The 20,707-nt window shown below is 63.4% G+C and overlaps 1 protein-coding gene across 2 annotated transcripts in view; it reads left to right on the forward strand.

Annotated features, from left to right (window-relative positions):
- The window catches only part of GTF2IRD1 (GTF2I repeat domain containing 1), a 54,579-nt gene that overhangs the window by 12,596 nt on the left and 21,276 nt on the right, over positions 1-20,707 (forward strand). For both annotated transcript variants that reach the window (XM_056137620.1, XM_056137621.1), the window contains exons 2-15: positions 3,672-3,794; positions 5,807-5,948; positions 8,301-8,456; positions 9,561-9,744; positions 10,018-10,325; positions 11,290-11,379; positions 13,812-13,895; positions 15,919-16,102; positions 17,827-17,852; positions 18,317-18,425; positions 18,667-18,704; positions 19,403-19,483; positions 19,758-19,847; positions 19,976-20,026. In XM_056137620.1, coding sequence (XP_055993595.1) covers positions 3,678-3,794; positions 5,807-5,948; positions 8,301-8,456; positions 9,561-9,744; positions 10,018-10,325; positions 11,290-11,379; positions 13,812-13,895; positions 15,919-16,102; positions 17,827-17,852; positions 18,317-18,425; positions 18,667-18,704; positions 19,403-19,483; positions 19,758-19,847; positions 19,976-20,026 — 1,660 coding nt within the window. In that variant the 5' untranslated portion in view covers positions 3,672-3,677. The remainder of the gene's footprint in view (positions 1-3,671; positions 3,795-5,806; positions 5,949-8,300; positions 8,457-9,560; positions 9,745-10,017; positions 10,326-11,289; positions 11,380-13,811; positions 13,896-15,918; positions 16,103-17,826; positions 17,853-18,316; positions 18,426-18,666; positions 18,705-19,402; positions 19,484-19,757; positions 19,848-19,975; positions 20,027-20,707) is intronic.

The raw sequence follows: 20,707 nt of genomic DNA on the forward strand, positions 1-20,707 counted from the left end.
AGAAAAGCAACATTTCACTTACAAAATCCAGATCTCTGAAGAATCTGACTTGACAAGTCACAGGTTCTGCTTAGGGGAAATGAGCGATTTAACAGATAGGGGAAACGGAGCGCAAAGGAGAAGTTAAAGACGGGAGTGCCTCATTTCCTCGGGAGCACTGGGATGGGTGTTACTCATTAAACTCCTTGCAAGCAGAGAGGAGTCAGCCTGGAGAAGAAGGACAAGCCCGTGTCACCCTACTCGCGTCCACACTGGCAGTGCTCCATGTTGGGTTTCAGGAATTTTTTTTTGGGGGGGGGTGCAAGTTTTCACACTTGCAAGACACGTGCTTGACTGCTGAACTGCATCCTCTACACCCACCTTGTTTTCTTTCGGAGGAGGCGGGTTCCACATGGTGCAGCCAGACTCAGATCCAGCATCACAGTCTGAGGGTGCAGTGTGACTTGGGGGTACCTGGACTGGCCCACAGCGCTGGGTGGGGGGGGGTTCTCTGTGGCTAGACCTGGCCGTGCGCCAGTGAATCCCGGCCTCCCATGAGCACTCAACTCACGCCTGGAACCTTTATCCCCAACCCAGTTCATCATTTTTGAGCCCTTTTTTGGAGGAAGGGAGCGTGTTGGGCCACTTGGGATCCCCTTTTGGCCCCGGGGATCGCTGCGGTGGTGTTCGGTTCTTATCCTCAAGAAGTCCAACTTCAGAGGCTGGAGCGATAGCACAGCAGGTAGGGCATCCGCCTTGCATGTGGCCGACCCGGGTTCGATTCCCAGCATCCCATATGGCCCCCAGAGCACCGCCAGGAGTAACTCCTGAGTGCAGAGCCAGGAGTAAGCCCTGGGTGTGACCCAAAGGGGGGAGAAAAAGTCAGGCTTCAAAGCAGGGGACGGGAGAACAAGTGGCCGAATTCAAGTCAAGGGCCAGAGAGAAGGGAAAAGAATGGGGGGGGGGTGGGGGAGAACATGGGGGGCTTGCTCAGAGGAAGGCAGATGTCCCTTCCTACCTTCGTCCCCAAGGGGAGGGCCAGCATTTCTTTGTTAAGTTCTAAGAAAGTGAGAGGGAGCAGATGGCGCTGGAGGGGTAGGACCGTGCGGAGAGCACTCACCCTGCACCTGGCTGAGAACCGGGTTCGATCCCTGGCACCATGTATGGTTCCCTGAGCCCTGCTAGGAGTTGTCCCTGAGTGCGGGGCCAGGAGGAAGCCTATGGCAGCGCCCAACACAAGACAGGGCAGGTGCTGGGTTGCTTGTTCTTTGTGTTACCTGGCAGCCCCGGGCCGCCCTCCTGACCCTCCTTTCCTTTCCTCGGCCATGTCCTGGGCTGACCCTGCCCGCTGGCCCTTGGATCAGTCCAGGCCCTGAGGTACTCAGGGCTGCCACCTCCAGCCTGGTGCTGTTCTGGGTTGCAGACTCGGGGCCCTGAGCCCTGTGTATTACGGGTTCTCTCTCTTTCTTTCTCTGGATTTTGGATTTGGGGCCACACCCCTGCGATGCTCAGGGCTCTGCACTCAGGGATCACTCGTGGCAGTGCTTGGGGGACCATATGGGGTGCCAGGAATTGAACCCAGGTTGGCTGAGTGAAAGGCAGACGCCCTCCCTGCTGGACTTTTCTCTCCGGATCCTTTTATTTGTTTATAGTTTTGGGTTTGGCCATGGCTGGCTGCTCTCGGGGCTTACTCCTGGCTCTGTGCTCAGGAGTCCCTCCTGGTGGGCTTGGGGGACCATGAGGGTGCCGGGGGTTGAGCCCGAGTCGGCCATGTGCCAGGGAAGTGCCCTCCACCCTGTGCTCACTCCGGCCCCGTAACTGGTTCTCCCCATGAGATCCCACGTCCTGAGCGTTCCTGAAGGTCGGTTGGGTGCAAACCCCTCTCCCCCTCAGCATTCTACCCCCCATTCAGGTTGGGAAATGGGGAAAAAAAAGGGGGACGGGGGTGGCTGGTGCAATAGCACAGCGGGTGGGGCATTTGCCTTGCACGCGGCGGACCCGGGTTCAATTCCCAGCATCCCATGTGGTCCCCTGAGCACCGCCAGGGGTAATTCCTGAGTGCAGGGCCAGGAGTAATGCCTGTGCATTGCCGGGTGTGACCCAAAAACAAAAAAAGTCGGAGGGGGCGGGGGGGCCAAGGGAGTACAGGGTTGAAGCACCTGCTCGCAGCGGTCCACTGGGTCCAAACCCAGTTCTCCGCAGCATTCCGGCTTCTCGGGAGACCCCACTGTCAGATTGGAAGTAACTTCAACAGCAGTGGGAAGTCTCGGGCCCTGGCAGACGGGAGCCAGGCTCAGTTCACCCCTCCCCACTCTGTTTGGGAGACGCCTGGGCCCAGAGTGTCCCGGGAGCCCAGATGGCCTCACCAGCCACCAGGATCGCCCCCCCCCCCCCCCCCCCGCCCCTAACCGGATTAGGCCTATGCCGGAAGGAGCCCTGCTCTGGAGTCACTTGCCTCGGCCTGATTCAATTTGGGTCTGGAGCCTGGAGGGCCGCCCAGACCTTTCTGGGAATGACTCAGAGGCTGGGGGCTCAGGCAGGGGGGCAAAGGGTGGGGAGGATCCTTGGACTCTGGACAGACCCTCACCTGGGCTTCCTCCCCCAGGGCAGGGGTGTTGACCCCAGGCTGCCTGGGAGTCCCTGAGTATGTCCCTGTGGACTCTGCTAACCGGAAATTTCAATCTTGGGTAAGGGGTGGGGAGTTTGGGACCGTTCCTAGAATGGAGCCCTTGGCACATCTGGAGCTAACCGTGGCCTCACCCCTGCTGGGGCCCACCCAGCCTCACCCCTGCTCAGGGCCCACCCGGCCTCACCCCTGCTCAGGGCCCACCCAGATTCACCCCTGCTCTCCCTGCTCAGGGCCCACCCGACCCCAGGGCAGAACTGTGATTGCCACCCTGATTCCTCCCAGTTCCTTCCTACCTGGTCAGGGCCACACTCGCTGTCGCTAATGTCACTCTGTGCTGTCTGCTTCCACCCAGAGCCCCTGGCTGGGGGGGCCTCCTGCTGCTCTGAGCGAGGCCCTGAGCTGCCCTGTCCATGGCCTGGCCCCGCCCCGCCCCATCCTGGGGCCCAGACAGGTCTGGGCTCTCTGGCCTTGGCTCTGACCCTGAGGACAGCTGTCCCAGTGGAAGTGGCCCCCCACCTGACTCTGGGGGCCCGGGAAGGAGGGGGGACAGAACTCAGGAGCCGACCTTTGGCTCGAAACAGTGCAGGGTTGAGGGGGCCCGCTCCCTTTGGAAGCCCTTGGAGGGGCCCCCACGGGTCAGAGTCCTCCCGGGGCTCCCCTGGGGCCACTGACAGGAAGCAGCAAGAACTTCCATCAGGGGCCCGGGTTGGGGGCCTGGGGGGACAGGGGGCCACTGACTCCACCGACATGAACTTGAGTGGCTGAGTAGGCAGGCGGCCTCAGGACGCCGGGGCCAGGAGGAGTAGCTGTGCGTGCACAGGGCCACCCGGAAAGGGGGCTTGTGGGGCAGGGGGCAGTCAGGGGGGCTGGGGGGGGCCGTGGGCAGAGCCGTGGCGGGGGCGGGAGACTGGCAAACTTGGGGCCGGCACGGTGGCTCTGCCGGCCGTTGGGGTGGATGAGGGCCAGTACTGAGGCTTGACCCCTGTCCTGCTGGGAGAGTGCCCCACCCTGGGGTGCCCCGCCTTGTCCCCCACCCCTGAACCGCCCCTCCCTGCCCCCACAGGTGACCATGAAGCGCTGTGACGGGCCCATCCCCGCCAACGGCTGCGGGCCCGACCGCTGGACTCCTGCCTTCACCCGCAAAGACGAGATCATCACCAGCCTGGTGTCTGCCCTGGACTCCATGGTGAGTGGCCTCCGGGTGGGGCGGGGGTCAGTTCATTCGGAAGCTGGGGCTGGGTCAGACTGCAGCCTGCCTGTCGGTCCGAGGCAGCGGGGTTCAGAGAGGGTGGGACCTCGCCTGCAGTCACACAGCACAGCATCATCCCGTTGGTGGGAATCAAACCCAGTAGCCCCCAGGACAAGGCAGGTGTTCACCCTCTGACCTGCACCCTCCGTCCCTACATTTTGAGGTCGATTTTGGGGTTTGTTTTGGGTACTCGGGACCGAGCCCCGGCCTGCAAGGAAATCTCTTTCCCTCGAGCCTCATGCCGGCTCACGTGACTGACTTTGGCTTCTCGTTTGTTTTTTTCCCCCATGTTGTACACATGGTTTGCTTCTGGAGGCGGGGGAAGTGTTGCTTTTGGGGGCCACAGCCAGCGTGGGGCTCAGGGTTTGCTTCCAGAGGTGCTCAAGGGTATGGTACCAGACTTGGTTTGGTTTTGGGGCCACACTCAGGGATCCCCAGGGGTTACTTCTGGTGGGTTCAGGGACCGCACCAGATGCCGGGGATCGAACCCTGGTGGGTTGCACGCTAAGGCAGACTCTCTCCCTGCTGTCCTGTCCCTCCGGCCCAGGCACTGGGAACCGAATGTGGGGGGACCACACATCCTGACTCCTCCGAGTCCTGTCCCTCACCATCACCTATCCTGTAGGGTTTTTTTTTTTGAAAGGTTTTTTTCGTTCATTTGTTTTTTGTTTTGGGGCTATGCCTGGCAGTGCACCCAGCCCCCTTCCAGTCCTGCCCGGGAGCTGGACGTTGTGGGAGACGGGCCCTTCCAGCAGCCGGGCAGTGTGGCCTTCCTGAGGAGGGGCTCCCAGAGCCCTGGCCTGGGCCTCGCAGCCTGGAGTCCAGCCCCCAAGGGCAGCGCCAGCCACACCAGCACTGATGCAAGAAGGAGCTCGGGTCATCAGCTCTGAGTGGCTCGCCCGACTCTGGCCTCATTCCGAGTCCTCGTTTATGGCTAGACGTGGCTAGGGGCAGCCAAGCTGGGCACTGTGGAAATAGGGCATTTCTCTCACCTCAAAAAGTTCTAGACCGGGGCTGGAGCAATAGCACAGCGGGTAGGGCTTGCATGCGGCCGACCCGGGTTGTACACGGCTGACCTGGGAATCGAACCCAGGTTGGCCGCGTGTAAGGCAAATGCCCTACCTACTGTGCTATTACTTCAGCCCCTATTTTTTAAATTTGAATTTTAATGATCACTGAAGTTCAGGTCAGCTCACTGTTGTAGCTCTCTCAGCCCCTAACTGAAGCCCCGCCCTGGATCCTAGAGGCCATGTACGTGCCCCTAAGCCTGGCTACCACCCACCAGCCTCCCTGGCCCCCAGTCCCAAGCCCAGAAACCCAGACACCGGGGCTCCTTACACCCCCTTCAGAGTGACTCTGGTCACTGCTGGTTCAAGAGGTTTGACTATGGCCCAGAGAGGTTAAGGAGCTATCCTGAATCACGCAGCAGTAGCACTAGCTCAGAAGCCAGAGTTCCCAGGTCTGTCCCAGAGTGCCACCATCTAACCCAGATCCAAGCGCTATTTATCAGGCACGCAACACCTGCAGGCTTGCCATGGCCTCTTGGCCAGGCTGATGGTCTTGGTGGCAGGGGCCACGTAAGTGCCTTTGGGCCCGGCTACCACCCACGAGCCTCACTGGCCCCCCAGTCCCACCCCAGACCCTGGGCTCCTTGCGCCAGCCTACAGATTGAAAACTGGGACCGAGCAGGCTGGGCCTTGCTTCTTTGGGGGCTTCTGCACTCCCAGGATCTGCCCCCTCCCCCAGTAGGGGACCTGGGGGGTCCATGCCTCTCCGGCCTCTGCAGTGGGGGCGGGTGGCGGTGTTCATTCATTCCCATCGCACTCAGACCAGACCCGTTTGGGGTGCCCACGCCAGCCGCTGGGAAAGCCCACGCCCACCCCCAAAGCCCAGCAGACACACAGATCTGGCGGTGGGCATCCTCCAGCCCCCGGCTCTGCGCCCCACAGTGCTCAGCGCTGTCCAAGCTGAACGCCGAGGTGGCCTGCGTGGCAGTGCACGACGAGAGCGCCTTCGTGGTGGGCTCCGAGAAGGGGCGGATGTTTCTGAACGCGCGCAAGGAGCTGCAGTCGGACTTCCTCAGGTTCTGCCGTGAGTGCGGGGGCCCCTTCGTGCTTCGGGGGCGTGTATGTGGGGGAGGGGGAAACGCGTGGACAGGGAGGCCGGGCGACCATACTGGCTAGTGGCCCGTGGTGGGGACTGAGGGACTAAACAACGGGGCCAGCCCTGTCCACCCCCATCTGCTCATTGACACTGATGACGGAGCCACCCTTTCCCGGTGTCTCTGACATGGGAACAAACGTTATTGCTCGCCTAGTGCTCTCTGGGCGCTAGAGCTGCGTGCAGGCACCTCTGCTGTGGGCGTGGCGTCGGAGCCTTGGGCGTGGTTTAGGGTCTGTGGGTGTGGCCTTGGGGCCATGGGCGTGGTTTAGGGTCTGTGGGTGTGGCCTTGGGGCCATGGGCGTGGTTTAGGGTCTGTGGGTGTGGCCTTGAGGCCATGGGCGTGGTTTAGGGTCTGTGGGTGTGGCCTTGGGGCCATGGGCGTGGTTTAGGGTTTGTGGGTGTGGCCTTGGGGCCATGGGCGTGCTTTAGGGTCTGTGGGTGTGGCCTTGGGGCCACGGGCGTGGTTTAGGGTTTGTGGGTGTGGCCTCGGATCCTAGGGCGTGGCTTAGGGTCTGTGGGTTGTCCTTGTTGCCAATGGATATGGTTTAGGGTTGGGTGTGGCCTTGGAGCCGTGGACATAGTTTAGGGTCTGTGGGTGTGGCCTCGGATCTGTGGGCATGGTTTGGGATCTGGTGTGGCCTTGGAGCCATGGGCGTGGTTTAGGGTCTGTGGGTGTGTCCTTGGAGCTGTGGTCTGGTTTAGGGCCTGTGGGTTGGCCTCGTTGCCAATGGGCGTGGTGGCGTGGTAGTGGGAGTTGGCTGTGACTTCACGTCTGGTGGGCGTGGCCTCCCGACCACCCAGTTTGCCAGCGAGCAGAGTGGGTGAAGGCCTCCCCGGTCAGCCCTGGGACTCACTCAGCCGTGGCTCCAGGAGCCTCTCAGAGCTCTCCGTGAAAATGTAGGCCAGGGCCGGTGAGCTAGCTCCGAGGGCTGGAGCTCACCCTGGCGCATGTGAGAACCCGAGCTCCATCCCCATCCTCAGCGGCTGAAGCCGATGATGGGTCCTGACCAGATCACTGACCCTTGGGGCCCATGGCACGAGCCCTGCCCTCTCCCCCACCCCCGCCCCATCCAGCAGGAAAGAGTTCCGGCTTGACCTGGCTTCTTCACCTGCTGCCCTCTGGGTTCAGGCTCACGGGAGGCCTTGGGCTTAGGCCTGCTGGTGCTTTGGTCAGAAATGCAGTAGACTCTGCCTCCTGGTGCTCAGGACCACCTTGGATGTCACCCCGGGGAATGCTACTCCCACCAGGGGGTGCATCATTTCTGGCGTCTCTGGGTGCAGCTGCTTCCCCAGACAGCCCTCCTCCCCCTCCCCCCTCAGGCTGGGGGGTGGCAGGGTCCTGGGATCCCAGTAGCTGGGCTGGGGAGGTGCACCTGGCTTCGCCCAGCCTGGCCGAGTCACTATTTTTAGCTCTGAGAGCTCAGCTGGTTTATTTCCAGCCTCGCAGGTTGCAGCCGGCAGCCGACTGCAGGCGAGGAGGCCCCTCAGCCCCTCCTGGCCCCCTTTAGGGCCATTTCTAGCAGGTCTTCCAGGGCCCAGGGGTCACTCCCATTGCCCCCCCCCCAGTGTGGCCTGAACCTCCATTCTTGCAGACTCTAGCCTTTTGGGGGGGGCTGTCTTCTCCCCATGTGGCAGCAGAACCTGGGTGCTTGGTGGGTTAAGGCAGAACATTTGGGGTCAGGAAGTTCGTGCCTTGGGTAGGGCACTTCCCTTGCGCTTGTCCGGCCCGGTTCAATCCCTGGCGTCCATGTGGCCCCCTGAGCCCCTCCAGGAGCGAACCCTGAGAGTAGAGCCAGGGACATACCGTGACTCGGTTGTGCCACCCCCTACATCCCCCCCAAAAGATAGAATGTTCTTCCGGGACAGAGATAGTACAGCGGGTAGGGTGCTTGCCTGACACACCCCAACAAGGTTCAGTTCCCAGCACCCCTTAGGGTCCTCCGAGACCTTCTGGGAGTGACCCCCGAGCGCAGAGCCAGGAGTCAGCTGGGCTTGCTTGCACGGAACCCGTGTGGGCCTAGCAGGTTTCTCCTGAGGGTTCACCCCTGGGCTCAGAGAGGAAAAGGGGGTTTGTCCCAGCAAGTTAGAGGTGCCCCAGCAAGTTAGAAGGGACTCTGAGGTGACGGCTCCAGTTCACACACGCTTCCATTCGTTCATTCACCCGCTCACCTGCTCACCCATTCGTTCATTCATCCTCTCCTCGGCTGGCTGGTCCCCTGCTACCCATGGCAGCTGAGGGGACGGGTATGCCCGGGGCCCCACACTCCCTGCATTCTACAGGAGGACCTCCCTGGAAGGAACCGGAGGCAGAGCACCCCAAGAAGGTCCTGCGGGCTGAGGGCGGCAGCCGGAGCCTGGCGCGAGCCTCGCTGGAGCACGGCTCGGACGTGTACCTGCTGCGGAAGATGGTGGAAGAGGTGTTTGATGTTCTTTATAGTAAGATCCTTCCTCCTTCCATTCGGGGCCCCGGGTGGGTGGGAGCCCGGCCCCGACCTCAGCTGGGGGCACTGCCCCCGCCCAGCCCTTGGTCAGGGGTCCCGCACGCCCAGAAATGGCCTGGCCACCTGCTTCCCAGCTCTACTGGCCATCCCAGCAGCCCTGTGGGACCAGGAGCCTCTTCCTGAATTTCCGTCTGGCTCCAACCCTTTTTCCCCTCACAGAACCGGGAGTTAAGCCCTCAGCACCCCGAGGTGCAGCCCCACAGCCAGAACATTTCGTTAGAAACAAGGTGCCACGTGTCCGGCTGTGCCCACTGCCTGTCCTCAGTACTTGCCGGCGCCAGCTGCCCCTCCTCACTTGGGGGATTGCCTCCTCCCTCTGTCTAGGGGACAGGGGCCCTCTGCTGGTATCCCTGCAGGCGGGCCAGCCTGGAGGAAGCAGGCCGGGCAGTGTTGTTGAACAGAGTGACGGCCGTGGGGGTCTGGTTGCCAGTCCGGCATGAGGGTGACTGCGTGCCCTCGAAGTGACCTTGGGCTGGCCAGTCGTCTTTTTTTTTTTTCTTTTTGGGTCACACCCGGCGATGCTCAGGAGTTCCTCCTGGCTCTGCACTCAGGAATTACTCCTGGCGGTGCTCGGGGGACCCTGTGGGATGCTGGGAATCGAACCCTGGTCGGCTGCATGCAAGACAAACGCCCTCCCCGCTGTGCTATCGCTCCAGCCCCCAGTCGTCATTCCTGACCGACTTTATTCCCTCAGACTCCCCCAGAGGACCCCAAGGCCCCCTGTCAGGCTGGGCTGCTCATGTTCCCGGGGACCATCTCACCTGCTGCAGGGGTCAGACCCAGAGTCCCCCCCTAGCCTGCTCCTTGCTCCCTGTGTTAGTGTAGGGCCTCCTGGTCGCAGTTGGACACCGGTTGCCCCCCGCCCCCGTCCCCTTCCCACAGCTCCCCCTTAACGCCGCCTCCTGAGAACTGTCTCTCCCCTCCGACGCCCGTCATTTCCCCCCAGAGTGCCCACCCGGGGTCCCCTTGGGGGTTGGGCCCCCCGTGTGTGGCCCGGGGCTCGGCGTCTGCCGTCCCTCACCGTGCCCGCTGTCCGCAGGCGAGGCGCTGGGCCGGGCCGGCGTGGTGCCGCTGCCCTACGAACGGCTGTTACGGGAGCCGGGGCTGCTGGCCGTGCAGGGGCTGCCCGAGGGCCTGGCCTTCCGCCGGCCGGCCGAGTACGACCCCAAGGCGCTCATGGCCATCCTGGAGCACAGCCACCGCATCCGCTTCAAGCTCAAGAGGTGGGCATGGCCGACGTGTCTTGGTGGGGTGGGGGTGGGGGTCACTGGTCTGTCCCGGGGTGAGCCAAGGGTGGTCTCTCTCGGGGCAGGGGGATGGGGCTGGGCCGTGGGGCACGGTCCCCGTCAGAGCTGCGGCTGGGGTCGGGGGGGGGGGCGGGGGGAGGTGTGCAAAGGAGGCCCAGCTGGGCCCCCAGCCCACACCGCCCCTGGGGGAGCCTAATCCTGTAGACCACCAGCCCGGCCCCGGGTCTGACCCGTTTGTTCTCTTTCCAGGCCACCTGACGAGGGTGGGCGGGACTCGAAGGCCCTGGTGGAGCTGAACGGGGTCGCCCTGTCCAGCAAGGGCTCTCGGGACTGCAGCCTGCATGGCCCCGGCCCCAAGGGTCCCACCCCGGAGCTGCCGCCCACGGCCACTGCCTCGATGGCCAGCTTCCTGTACAGCTCGGCGCCACCCAGCCACCCCATCCGAGAGCTGAAGCAGGAGGCGCCCCCTGGGCCCCTCACCCCCGGCGACCTGGGCCTGGGCCGCTCGGGGCCTGAGTCTAAGGGCTCTGGCCCCCAGGACTTCACTGATTGCTGTGGTAAGCAGCGGACCCCAGAGCAGGCCAAGGGGCAGAGGTCACTCCTCTGGGGTGTCCTCTTCCCAGGGCAGGCCGGGGAGCTCAGGCCTGTCTGGACTGAAGGATGACTATGGGGCTGGGGTGGGTGGGGGTATCCGGCTCCCGTCCAGTGGGCTAGCGTGCTTCCTTGGCTATCTCTGAGCCAGATCCCAGAGCACGGATGCAGGGAGTAAGGCCCCTGGGCCCACACATGCAGTGAGCACCTGCTGTATGCAGGCTGATGACCCATACACTTAGTGAACACCTGCTGTATGCAGGCTGATAGTCCATACATTTAGTGAGCACCTGCTCTAGGCAAGCTAATCAGTTGTACGCTTGTGGTGAGCACCTATTGTATACAGGCTAATTGGCCCATACACGTGGTCAGCACCTGGTGTATATGGGCTACCTGGTGTGTATACTTAGTAAGCACCTGCTGTGTGCAGCCTGGCTTGGCGGTCTAAGAGGCTTAGATTCAGGCTGTGAGAACAACCTGGACCCAGATCCTGGTTCCTGGCCTGCATGTCCCAAGCCACAGGCCAACCTCTCTGAGCTCATGTCTCCTCATGGCAGAGACGGAGCTGCTGCCTCCCGAGATGCCCGTTCCTAGCGAGTGTGGGGAATGCATGTTCCAAGGCGCCAGTCACCGCTGCAGCGGGCGTGACGAGCACCCACGTTCCTGTGGTTCGCTCACAGCTGAAAGTCTTCATCCCCGCAGCAGCGTGTCGTGGGCGCCGTGAGGCTACACGAGCGCTTCTCCTGTGTGCGGGGGAAACGGGGCCCCTTCCCCCAGATGTGGGGGTGGAGCAACAGGCCGGGTCCCCCCTCCTGTCAGCCCCCACCCCACCCGCCTGTGTGCGCATCTCGGGGCTCGGTCCTGTTGAGGTGGGGCATCACCCGCAGGGGGCTCCCAAGCGAACCTGCACCTCTCCTCTCCCTTGTCCAGGACAGAAGCCCCCCGGGCCCGCTGGGCCTCTCATTCAGAACGTCCACGCGTCCAAGCGCATCCTCTTCTCCATCGTCCATGACAAGTCAGGTAGGACCGCAGGGTGGGGAGATACAGATGGGTGGGTGGGTCTGGGGTGGCCGGGGGGGACGGGGGAAGCACCATGCGGGGGACTGGGGCTCACCCCGGGGTGATGTGGACGATGTCATGTGACCCCATCACAGCTGAGACAAACCAGCATGTCCCCCTCAAGAGTGTACACCTCAGAGGGCCCCCCTCAGCATGTTCCACTGAGCGCATCTCTCTCAGAGTGTCCTTTTCTGAGCGTCCTCCTCAGAGCGTCTCCCTCAGACCGTTCCCCTCAGTGTCCACCGCAGAGTGTCCCTCTCAGCACCCACTTCAGATCATTCACCTCAGAATGTCTCCCTCAAAGCATGTCTCTCTCGGAGCATCTACTCCACCTCAGTGTCCCTGTTCAAGTGTTCCCCTCAGAGCATCTCCTCTCACAGGGTCCACCTCAGAGCGTCTCCCCTCACAGGGTCCCCCTCAGAGCGCCTTCCCTCACAGGGTCCACCTCAGAGCGTCTCCCCTCAGAGGGTCCCCCTCAGAGTGCCTTCCCTCAGAGGGTCCCCCTCAGAATATCTTCCTCAGAACATCTCCCTCAGCATCCCTTTCAGAGCATTCCCCTCAGAGTGTCCATCTCAGAGGGTCCCCCTGAGAGTGTCCCACTCAAAGCCTTTCCCTCAGCGTCCCCCTCAGAGTGTCACTACCACAGTGAGCTGTTCCTGTTCACGATCTCCCCTGGTTTACGTCAGACATCCACAGATGGGGCCTGAGACGGGGGATCCACTAGGACACCCCCCCCACTGGCCGCCCCAGACCTCCCGAGCATCCCCATGTGGTGGCTGGTTCCCGGAGTTCCTGCCCGAGAGGAAGCCCACACCTCAGATCCGTGGTCGCTTCCACCATTGTTCCCCACAAATCCAGGTCCAGTTGACACTCAAAAGGAGATGGGGCGGCCCGGCCCCCCACTCTGGGAAGGAGAACGGATTGGGGGCTGGGTTGTGGCTCCACGGTGAGCCCATGCCCTGTTGCGTTGGCGCAGGCTCGGCTCCCACACAGGCGAATCCCCGGCATGACAAGTGTCACCAGGCCTCACTGTGGGAGGCCTGGCCAGGGGGCGGTGTAGTGGCCTGGGGGTTCGGGCCCCAGCACCCCCCAACCCCCCAGGTTTCCTGAGCTAGCGCCTCCACCGGGAACAACCCCCACACCCTCCCCTCTCCCCCAAGTCACACCCGGAAGTAGCCCCAAGTGCCCTCTGGCATGGCCCCCCTCATAAACGTCAGCGTTGGCAGGTGTTTCTCTTTCTCCTGGGGGGCGAGGGCGCTCCCCAGCAGTGCTCAGGAGCAGGGCCACCTCTGGTGAGACGGCTCTGGCATGTGTGTCCGCGGTCGTGAGGATCCACAGTGGTGCCCGCAACTAAACCAGGGTCTCGACCTGCGAGGCCGATGACCCTGCCGTTGGTGCCGTCTCCCCGGCCTGCGCACAGTGTCGTTATTGTTATTGTTGCTTTGGGTGACACCTGGCATGCGCAAGAGCCATTTCGGTGGTGCCAGAAGGGGCCACGTGTTTCTGAGTTCTGGCCCTGGCACCACAACATCATTGTTTAAATATATATTTTACTTACAGTAACAACAAAGTCTCCAGTGGAGATGTTACTGGGCCCGCTCGAGCAAAATCGATGAACAACGGGAGGACAGTGACAGTGACTTATTATTATGTATATATGGTAGCGTGGGACCACATTTGGCCAGCTCAGGGGACCCTCTGTGGTGCTGGGATTGGAACCCGGGTCGGCCACACACAAGGCAAGCGCCGACCTGCCGTACTCTCCTTCTGGCCCCAGTGAACTAATTCTGACAAAAGAAAAAAAGGAGAAAGGAAAATAATAAAAGCAAGGGGCACTGGGCTGGAGCAATAGCACAGCGGGTAGGGCGTTTGCCTTGTACGTGGCTGACTTGGGTTCGATTCCCAGCATCCCATATGGTTCCCCGAGCACTACCAGAGGTAATTCCTGAGTGCATGAGCCAGGAGTAACCCCTGAGCATCGCCAGGTGTGACCCAAAAAGCAAAAAAAAAAAAAAAAAAACACAAAACCAGGGGGGCAGGGAGTTGGAGCGCTAGTACAGTGGGTAGGGCACTTCCTTGCATGCAGGCGACCTGGATTCGATCCACAGCATCCTGCTTGGTCCCCCCGAGCACCACCAGCAGTGGTTCCTGAGTGCAGAACCAGGAGTCGCCCCTGAGCATCGTCAGGGTTGACCCTAAAACAAACAAAACTGCCCCAAAACCAAAAGCGTCCAGAGGAGCTGGGCGTCCACGCCTGCGCGTGTCGCCGGGAGCGGGGCGGGTGAGGCGGTGAGGAGGGCCAGGCCCCCCTAAGCCCCATGCAGGAGACTGGGGCGCGAGGGTCCGTCCGGGTGGCAGGTGCTGGCCTCACGCAGCCCCCTGTGTCCTGATAGAGAAGTGGGACGCCTTCATCAAGGACACGGAGGACATCAACACCCTCCGGGAGTGTGTGCAGATCCTGTTCAACAGCAGATATGGTGAGTGGGCGCCGGCCGGCGCTGTTTGCAACACGGCAGCCGAGCCATCTGCTGGCCCGCGGGCTGGGCTGGGGCGGCAGGCAGGCTGGGGGGCAGGTGGCCTCCTGGGGACTGGGGAGGGACTCGAGGGACACGCCCTTTCTGGTCTGTGTCCCTGCCCCCCACGGGGTCAGTCCGCCACCTGACCAGAGTGTGTAAGTGAGAGAGACTGTGTGGGTGTGTGTGGGTGTGCGCGGGTGTGCGCGCGTGCGAGCACTGTGTGCATGCCTGTGTGAATGTGATGTGTGCATGCATGTACGAGCATGTGTGCATGCATGCATATGTGAATTGGCGTGTGCCTGTGTGAGCGTGTATCATGTGTGTGTCCACCCCCTTGCCCCTCCGTGCCCTGGCCAGCCTGACTGCCGTCACTGAGGCCACCCCTGGGCCCCTCAGCCCCGCGTCCCTGCGCCTCTGCAGGGGGCCATGGTGGCTGGCGTGGACGCCTCATCTCAGCCCACCCTGTGGCCCGCGCCCTCACCGCCCCACTTCCCTCGCCCCGTTCCCGCCTTGTCCTGCTCAGCGCTCATGTGCCCCCACCTGGCCTGCCCAGCAGACCCCGACTGGAGGCCTGGACCCCCAGACGGGCCCCGCTGGGCGGTGGGGACAGACCTGGGCTGCATCCGTCTCCTCAGTCTTTGCTTGCTTTGGGGTCGTCCCTGACAGTGCTCAGGGCACGCTCCTGGCAAGGCTTGGGGGGACCCGAGCAAGGCAAGCGCCCTCCCTCCCTGCGGTACTTGCAGTCAGCCCCTCTCTAAAGGAGGAGTGTGGGGAGGACCCTTGGTGCAGACGGCTCAGAGGGTCGTTAAAGTCTTGGCAGGTAGCAAGCCCGGACCACTTCCTGGAGGAGGCAGCAGGCCAGGAGGGGGGCCGCGTTAGGGTGGCACTAACCGCGGCTCTCCAGGCCTTCCGGGGGGCTGTGCACCTCGGAGGAGGCTCTCGCGGTCTCCCCTCCTCCTCTCTGCGCCAGCAGCCCCAGGACGGTGGGGACACGGGCAGGGACAGGGACGCTGCCGCCCGCTCGCGCTGGGTCTGTCCCTCCCCTGTGCGGAGACCTAGATTCCCAGCCTGGGCTCACTCCGGATATTTCTGGATGTTTCTGGGTGGCAGCTCAGGCGCCTTCCTGACCTGGAGGCTGAGTCTCTTCTGAGCGTTCCCGAGGGCGGGGGTTGGGGGGGGTTAGAGCTGGGGCACCGCCCAGGGCCCCTCCCAGACCCGGAACTGCCTGTGCCCACTCCCGCCAGGCCCCCCACCTCTGGGTGCAGGGACCAGCGAGGCAGGCGTGGGACAGGGCCCAAGAAATGAGGCCGGCTTGCTGGAGGGCCCCCGAAAGGGGGCTGGGGGCAGTGGGGGGAGGGCTTCTGGCATTGCAGGCAGATTCCCCATCCCAGAGGGGGACGAGCCCACGACCAGCACTGGGGGGAGGGCAGGGTGGGGGGGTGTCTGGCAGCTGCTGAGCCTCCGAAGCTTTAATCTGACAGCTAAGTGCTCCGATGCAGCCCCCACCCCAGTGGCGGGAAACTGCAATCCACAGGGGACCCCCTGGGTGAGGCCCCACCCCCATCCCCTCCACCCTCAGACGTCTCGCTGGCAGGTCACAGCCCTGGCTGCAGTGTGCACCCAGCCCTGCTCAGGCAGGTGGGCGGCAGCAGGGATCAAACTCAGGGTCTCTGTTTGCACGGCGGGTGCCTTTGAGCCCCGAGTCAAGCCTAGGGGCTGTTTCCTTAAAGGCTCCCCCGGACCTCTGGGGCTCCAGGACCTCTGGGTGGGTGGGTGGGTGGGTGCGTGCGCACCCTTCCAGGAGTCGAACTCAGCTCTGGACTGGTGGGGTTTCTCGGCGCCGTACCGGGCATGGAGAGGCCGTGATCCTGGCCGTGCTCCTAGCCGTGCTGGGGCCAGTGCGAGTCTGGAATTGGACCGGGGGTGTGGGGGCAGGTTGTGCCTGACCCGGTGCTTTCCCCCCCCCCCCCCCCCGTCCCCCCAGCGGAGGCCCTGGGTCTGGACCATATGGTGCCGGTGCCCTACCGGAAGATCGCCTGCGACCCCGAGGCCGTGGAGATTGTGGGCATCCCCGACAAGATCCCCTTCAAGCGGCCCTGCACCTACGGGGTCCCCAAGCTCAAGCGGATCCTGGAGGAGCGACACGGCATCCACTTCATCATCAAGAGGTGACGGCCGGCCCAGGCGGGGGGTGGGGGGAGGGCGCACTTCCGGCCACGCGCCCCAGTCCCCTCCTTGCAGGGGCGTCCCGGAGGACAGGGCACGGGGTCAGGTATTGGTCTGGGGCAGCTGGGGGTGCCCACGGTGCAGGGCTCAGCCCTGGGCAGGTATCCGCAGACCACCCAGCTTTCCCCCAAGCCCCTTGGCACGGCGCCCTGAGCTGGGGTCCCGGGCAGGGCTGCACCCCAGCCCCTCGCCCATGCTGGCACATGGGGGCCGCCCTGACATTCGTGTGTCATGAGTCGGGGGAGGGCAGGGGAAGGAGAGGAGTGATCACCGGAGGGGGAATGAAAAAGGAAAGGAAGGAAGAGGGAGGGAGGGAGGGAGGGAGAGAAGGAAGGAAGGAAGGAAGGAAGGAAGGAAGGAAGGAAGGAAGGAAGGAAGGGAGGAAGGAGGGACGGAGGAAGGAGGGAGGGAGGAACTAGGGAGAGAGGGAAGGGAGGAGGGACTGACAGAGTGTGAGTGAATGGATAAGGGGTGGGAGCAATAGTTCAGCAGGGAGGGCACTTGCCTGGCATGCGGCTGACACAGGTTCAATCCCGGGCACCCCATATGGTCCCAGCCCCGCCAGGGGTGAGTGATTCCTGAGCACCACCGGGTATTTGCCCGGAAGAGCTAATAAGAATGTCTGCCCGGGTTTGACCCCTGCCACATGACTTTGTTTTCTAAATGATTTTTGGGCGGGGAGGGGGTTGGGAAAGGTCACACCCCAGCGATGCTCAGGGGTTACTCCTGACGCTGCACTCAGGAATCACTCCCGGCGGTGTCCAAGGGACCATATGGGATGCCGGGGATCGAACCCGGGTCAGTCGCGCACAAGGCAAACTCCCTCCCGCTCTGGAGGAGTAGTGTGTGTGTGGGAGGGGGGGTGCCTGGGTTTTTATCCGAGGTGTCTGTTACGGGCCCCTGATCCCTGTCCGAGGTGCAGAGCCAGGAGTCAGCCCTGAGCACTGCCGGGTGTGGCCCAAAAACTAAAAAAAAACATATATATGTATTTTAGGCCCTGTGGTTTCCGGCACTATTTAAAGGTCCGGCTCTGCAGTGGGACATTCCAGCCCCACTCGCCCCCCGGCCCCCGCCCGCCGCCAAGCACCTCATATCCCCACTTTCTTTTCCTGGTTGTTTTGTCTCTCCCAGTTTGGGGGCTACACCCAGCGGGGCTCCGGGACCCCCCTCCCCGCAGTCCCGCCTCTCTGGCCTGAGTCCTCACTGATCTTCCCACTGCCTCCCACCCTCCCCGCCCAGTGGCCTTCTGGGGGGTGGGGTCACCTGGCACTTGAGCAGGGGGCCCTCGGAGACCTGCAGGCAGAGACTCCCAGCCCCGTGACCCTCCTCCATGCTCACTTTGCCCCGGGGGGGGCCTGATCCCAGGTGGGACCTCCTGGGCTCTTTGTCTCCCGTACCCCCGGCAGGACTGTGACCTGGGCAGGTCACAGGCCCTGTGGCCGCTCCTGGGAACCTTGTGCGTGGGGGCGGGGTGGGGGTCCCCACCAGCTGTGGCCACGGAGAGTCCTGACATCCGGAGGACCCGGTCGGACGCCCCGGCTCCTGCAGGACTGGCCCCGGCCTCCCGCGGACAGCTGGTCTGAGGCACCAGCCCTCCGGCTGCGTCCCCTCCCGTCCCTGTGTGTGGCCTGGGACTCCCCTCACGCTGCTCTCCCTCTCTCCCCAGGATGTTTGATGAGCGAATTTTCACAGGTACGAGGCTGCCAGGCCAGTGCCCCCAGTGTGCCCTCTGTGATCCCTGAGTCCCCCCCGCCCCGCCCCCGGGGTGCCCTGGGCAGGGGCAGGAAGGACAGACAGTCCAGACGCCCCATCTGTGTGTCCCATTGTCACCGTGTCTGGCGCCTGGCACAGGTGGAAGCGGGGCCTTGCCAGCAGCCTGCGTCTAGCCCCGTGCCACAGGGTCCCCCGACCCCAACACCATGGCGACCGGAGCAGGGTGTAAGGCCTCAGTTCCTGCATCTGGGAAATGGGCCCAGCCCTGTCTCGGGAGCCCTCTGGGCCAGACCCCCTGCTCCCTCCCTATGAGGGAGACCCGGGCAGAGGCCGCCCCTGAGCGCCCCCAGAGCCCCTGCCCAGCACCCCACAGGCAGCAGCAGGTCGGGGGGGGGGGGGTGTTCCCCCTCCGATCCTTGACCCCCCCACCAAATCCCTACCAGGGAACAAGTTTACCAAAGACCCCACCAAGCTGGAACCCCCCAGCCCGCCCGAGGACGTCTCCGCCGAGGCCTCGCGCACTGCTGGCCTAGACCTGGCCGGGGCTGCTCGGTAAGACCCCGTCACCCTGGGCCAGGAGGCCCCCGGGACTTGCCCCAGGTGCCGGGGGCACAGGCTCACTGACCCTCCCTGGGGCCCGGCCAGCTGCCAGGAGCCCAGAGTGTGCCCACCGCCTGCCAGCCGGGCGCTCGGGAGGGTGGGAGCCGGGGCTGGCCCTGAGTCGGGGTTGGGGACATGGACGGGGAGGGCCTCTGGCCGGGCACCCCGCGTCATCCTCGTCCTGTCCCTGCAGGTTAGATAGGAGCGGCATCGCCGAGGACTGTGGGCCAGGTGAGCAGGGGGCACGTGCGTGTGTGTGCGCGTGTGTGTGTGCGCGCGCGTGTGTGTGTGTGTGTGTGTGGTGTGTCCGTCCGTGTGGGTGAGATGGGCCCATAGTATGCACACGTGTTTATGTACATGTGTGTGTCCAAGTGAACATGACAGGCCCATGAGTGTACACATGCATGTCTGTGTGTGTCCATGTGAACGGGACAGGCCTGCACGTGTGCGTGTGTGTGTGTCCAGGTTAGTGGCTCGGGCCCGTGTATGCATGCATGCGTGTCCAGGACAGGCCTCTGTGCATGCATGTTGTATGTTGAGGTGTATGTGTGCCCACGTGTCCGAGTGAGGGAAGGGGACCCATGGGCGCGTGTCTGCGTGTATGTTAGGGGGTCCAGGCGGGGTCCTCTAGCCTTGGCGAGGAGCCTGGGTGCTCAGGGTCTATGCCCAGCTCCGTGTCCCCACCCTCAGGAGACCCAGATCCTGACCCCACCACTCCCCAGAGTGTGTGCCCACCTGGCCGCCCTGCAGTGTCTAGCTCTGCGGACACTGAGGGTCTGAGCACTGGCCTGAGCGCCCCCTACCCCACCCCAGTCTACCTTGGGACTGTTCCTGGCACTCACTGACAAGTAGCAGTGTGAGAACATTCTGGAATGACCTACTCTGCCCAGCCCTCAGCCCGGCCCTTGTCGCCTCCCCCCTTGTTGCAGGAACCTCCGGGGAGCTGGGCGTGCTGAGAGCCATTAAGATCGAGCCGGAGGACCTGGATATCATTCAGGTGACCATCCCAGGTGAGGAGGGGACAGGCGTGGGCATGTCTCCACCCTGGAGGCTGCCCGGTGTGCCGGGCACAGGGGAGAGGAAGACAGAGGTTTGAGTTTGCCTCCAGATTCAGACCCCCCCAACCCGGTCCTCAGTTTCCATATCAGTGAAATGGGCGTGTGCCCAACCTCCGAGGCCCCACCGGGGGCCCCTGCTCCCCACCTTGGCCCTGCCTGTGCCCCTGGGGGTCCTGCTCTGGGCAGTGGCTGAGGGCGCTCGTGCCATGGGGAGTTTTGTCCCCAGACCCTTCCCCGACCTCTGAGGAAATGACCGACTCCGTGACCGGCCACTTGCCCTCGGAAGATTCCGGCTACGGGATGGAGATGCTTGCAGGTGGGACCAGCTGGGGCCCTTCTTGTGACTGGAAGTCGCTGCCCACTTTGTGGGTCGCCCGCCTGGCTGGGGTGGGTGCAGGTGTGTGGGGGGAGGAGGTGCCCCCCCAACACCCGCCTCTCTTTCAGACAAAGGCCCTGGCAGTGAGGACCCGCACCCCGAAGAGAGGCCCATGGAGGGTGAGTCCGCCCTGTCCCCGCACGTCTCCAGGGTCCCACACAGGGGGATGGAGCTGCCTGCCAGGACCGGCAGGAACAGGCTGAGGGTGGGTGTGCTGTACACCCTCACCCCCCGCTGTGTACTGAGATGGGGAGATTTCTGAGGCTCCCGGGGCCCCCCAGGCGCCTGACCTCGAACCCGTCAGCCTGCTTAGCGATTGGCATTGGAGCCCGAGCAATTGTCCCCGAGGGTGATGCCCACGCCCACCTGGATTTGATCTACATGCAATCGGCTGAGCTGAGCCTGGGGTCACTCCTGAGCACAGAGGCAGGAGTCCTCCCCCCACCCCACCCCACCCCCAGCGCCGCTGGGTGGGACCCAGAAGCCCACAGGTCGGGAAGATGGTTTGTGGGCTGGACCGCTCACTTCACTGGCTGGTGGAGGACTGAATCCCGTCCCCGGAACCAGAGCATGTGCTTTGAAGTCCTGGGGGCAACCCCCAGGGGCCCTCCGGGTGTCCCCACCCGCCCCCTAAAAAAATGTCAGGCTGAAAGTTGGCTGAGTCTGCGGCCTTGCCCACTGACCCCTGGAGCGCTGAGGAGCACAGGAGTGAGGACAGGTGGTTTCATCTTGGGGTAGCAGCCCCTGGAATGAGCCGGGTGAGAGGGGGCAGGAGGAGAAAGCGACACTTCTGGCCCCCC

This window comes from Sorex fumeus, unplaced genomic scaffold (assembly GCF_029834395.1).
Source record: "Sorex fumeus unplaced genomic scaffold, SorFum_2.1 ptg000126l, whole genome shotgun sequence".
In the NCBI taxonomy this organism is placed as follows: Eukaryota; Metazoa; Chordata; class Mammalia; order Eulipotyphla; family Soricidae; genus Sorex; species Sorex fumeus.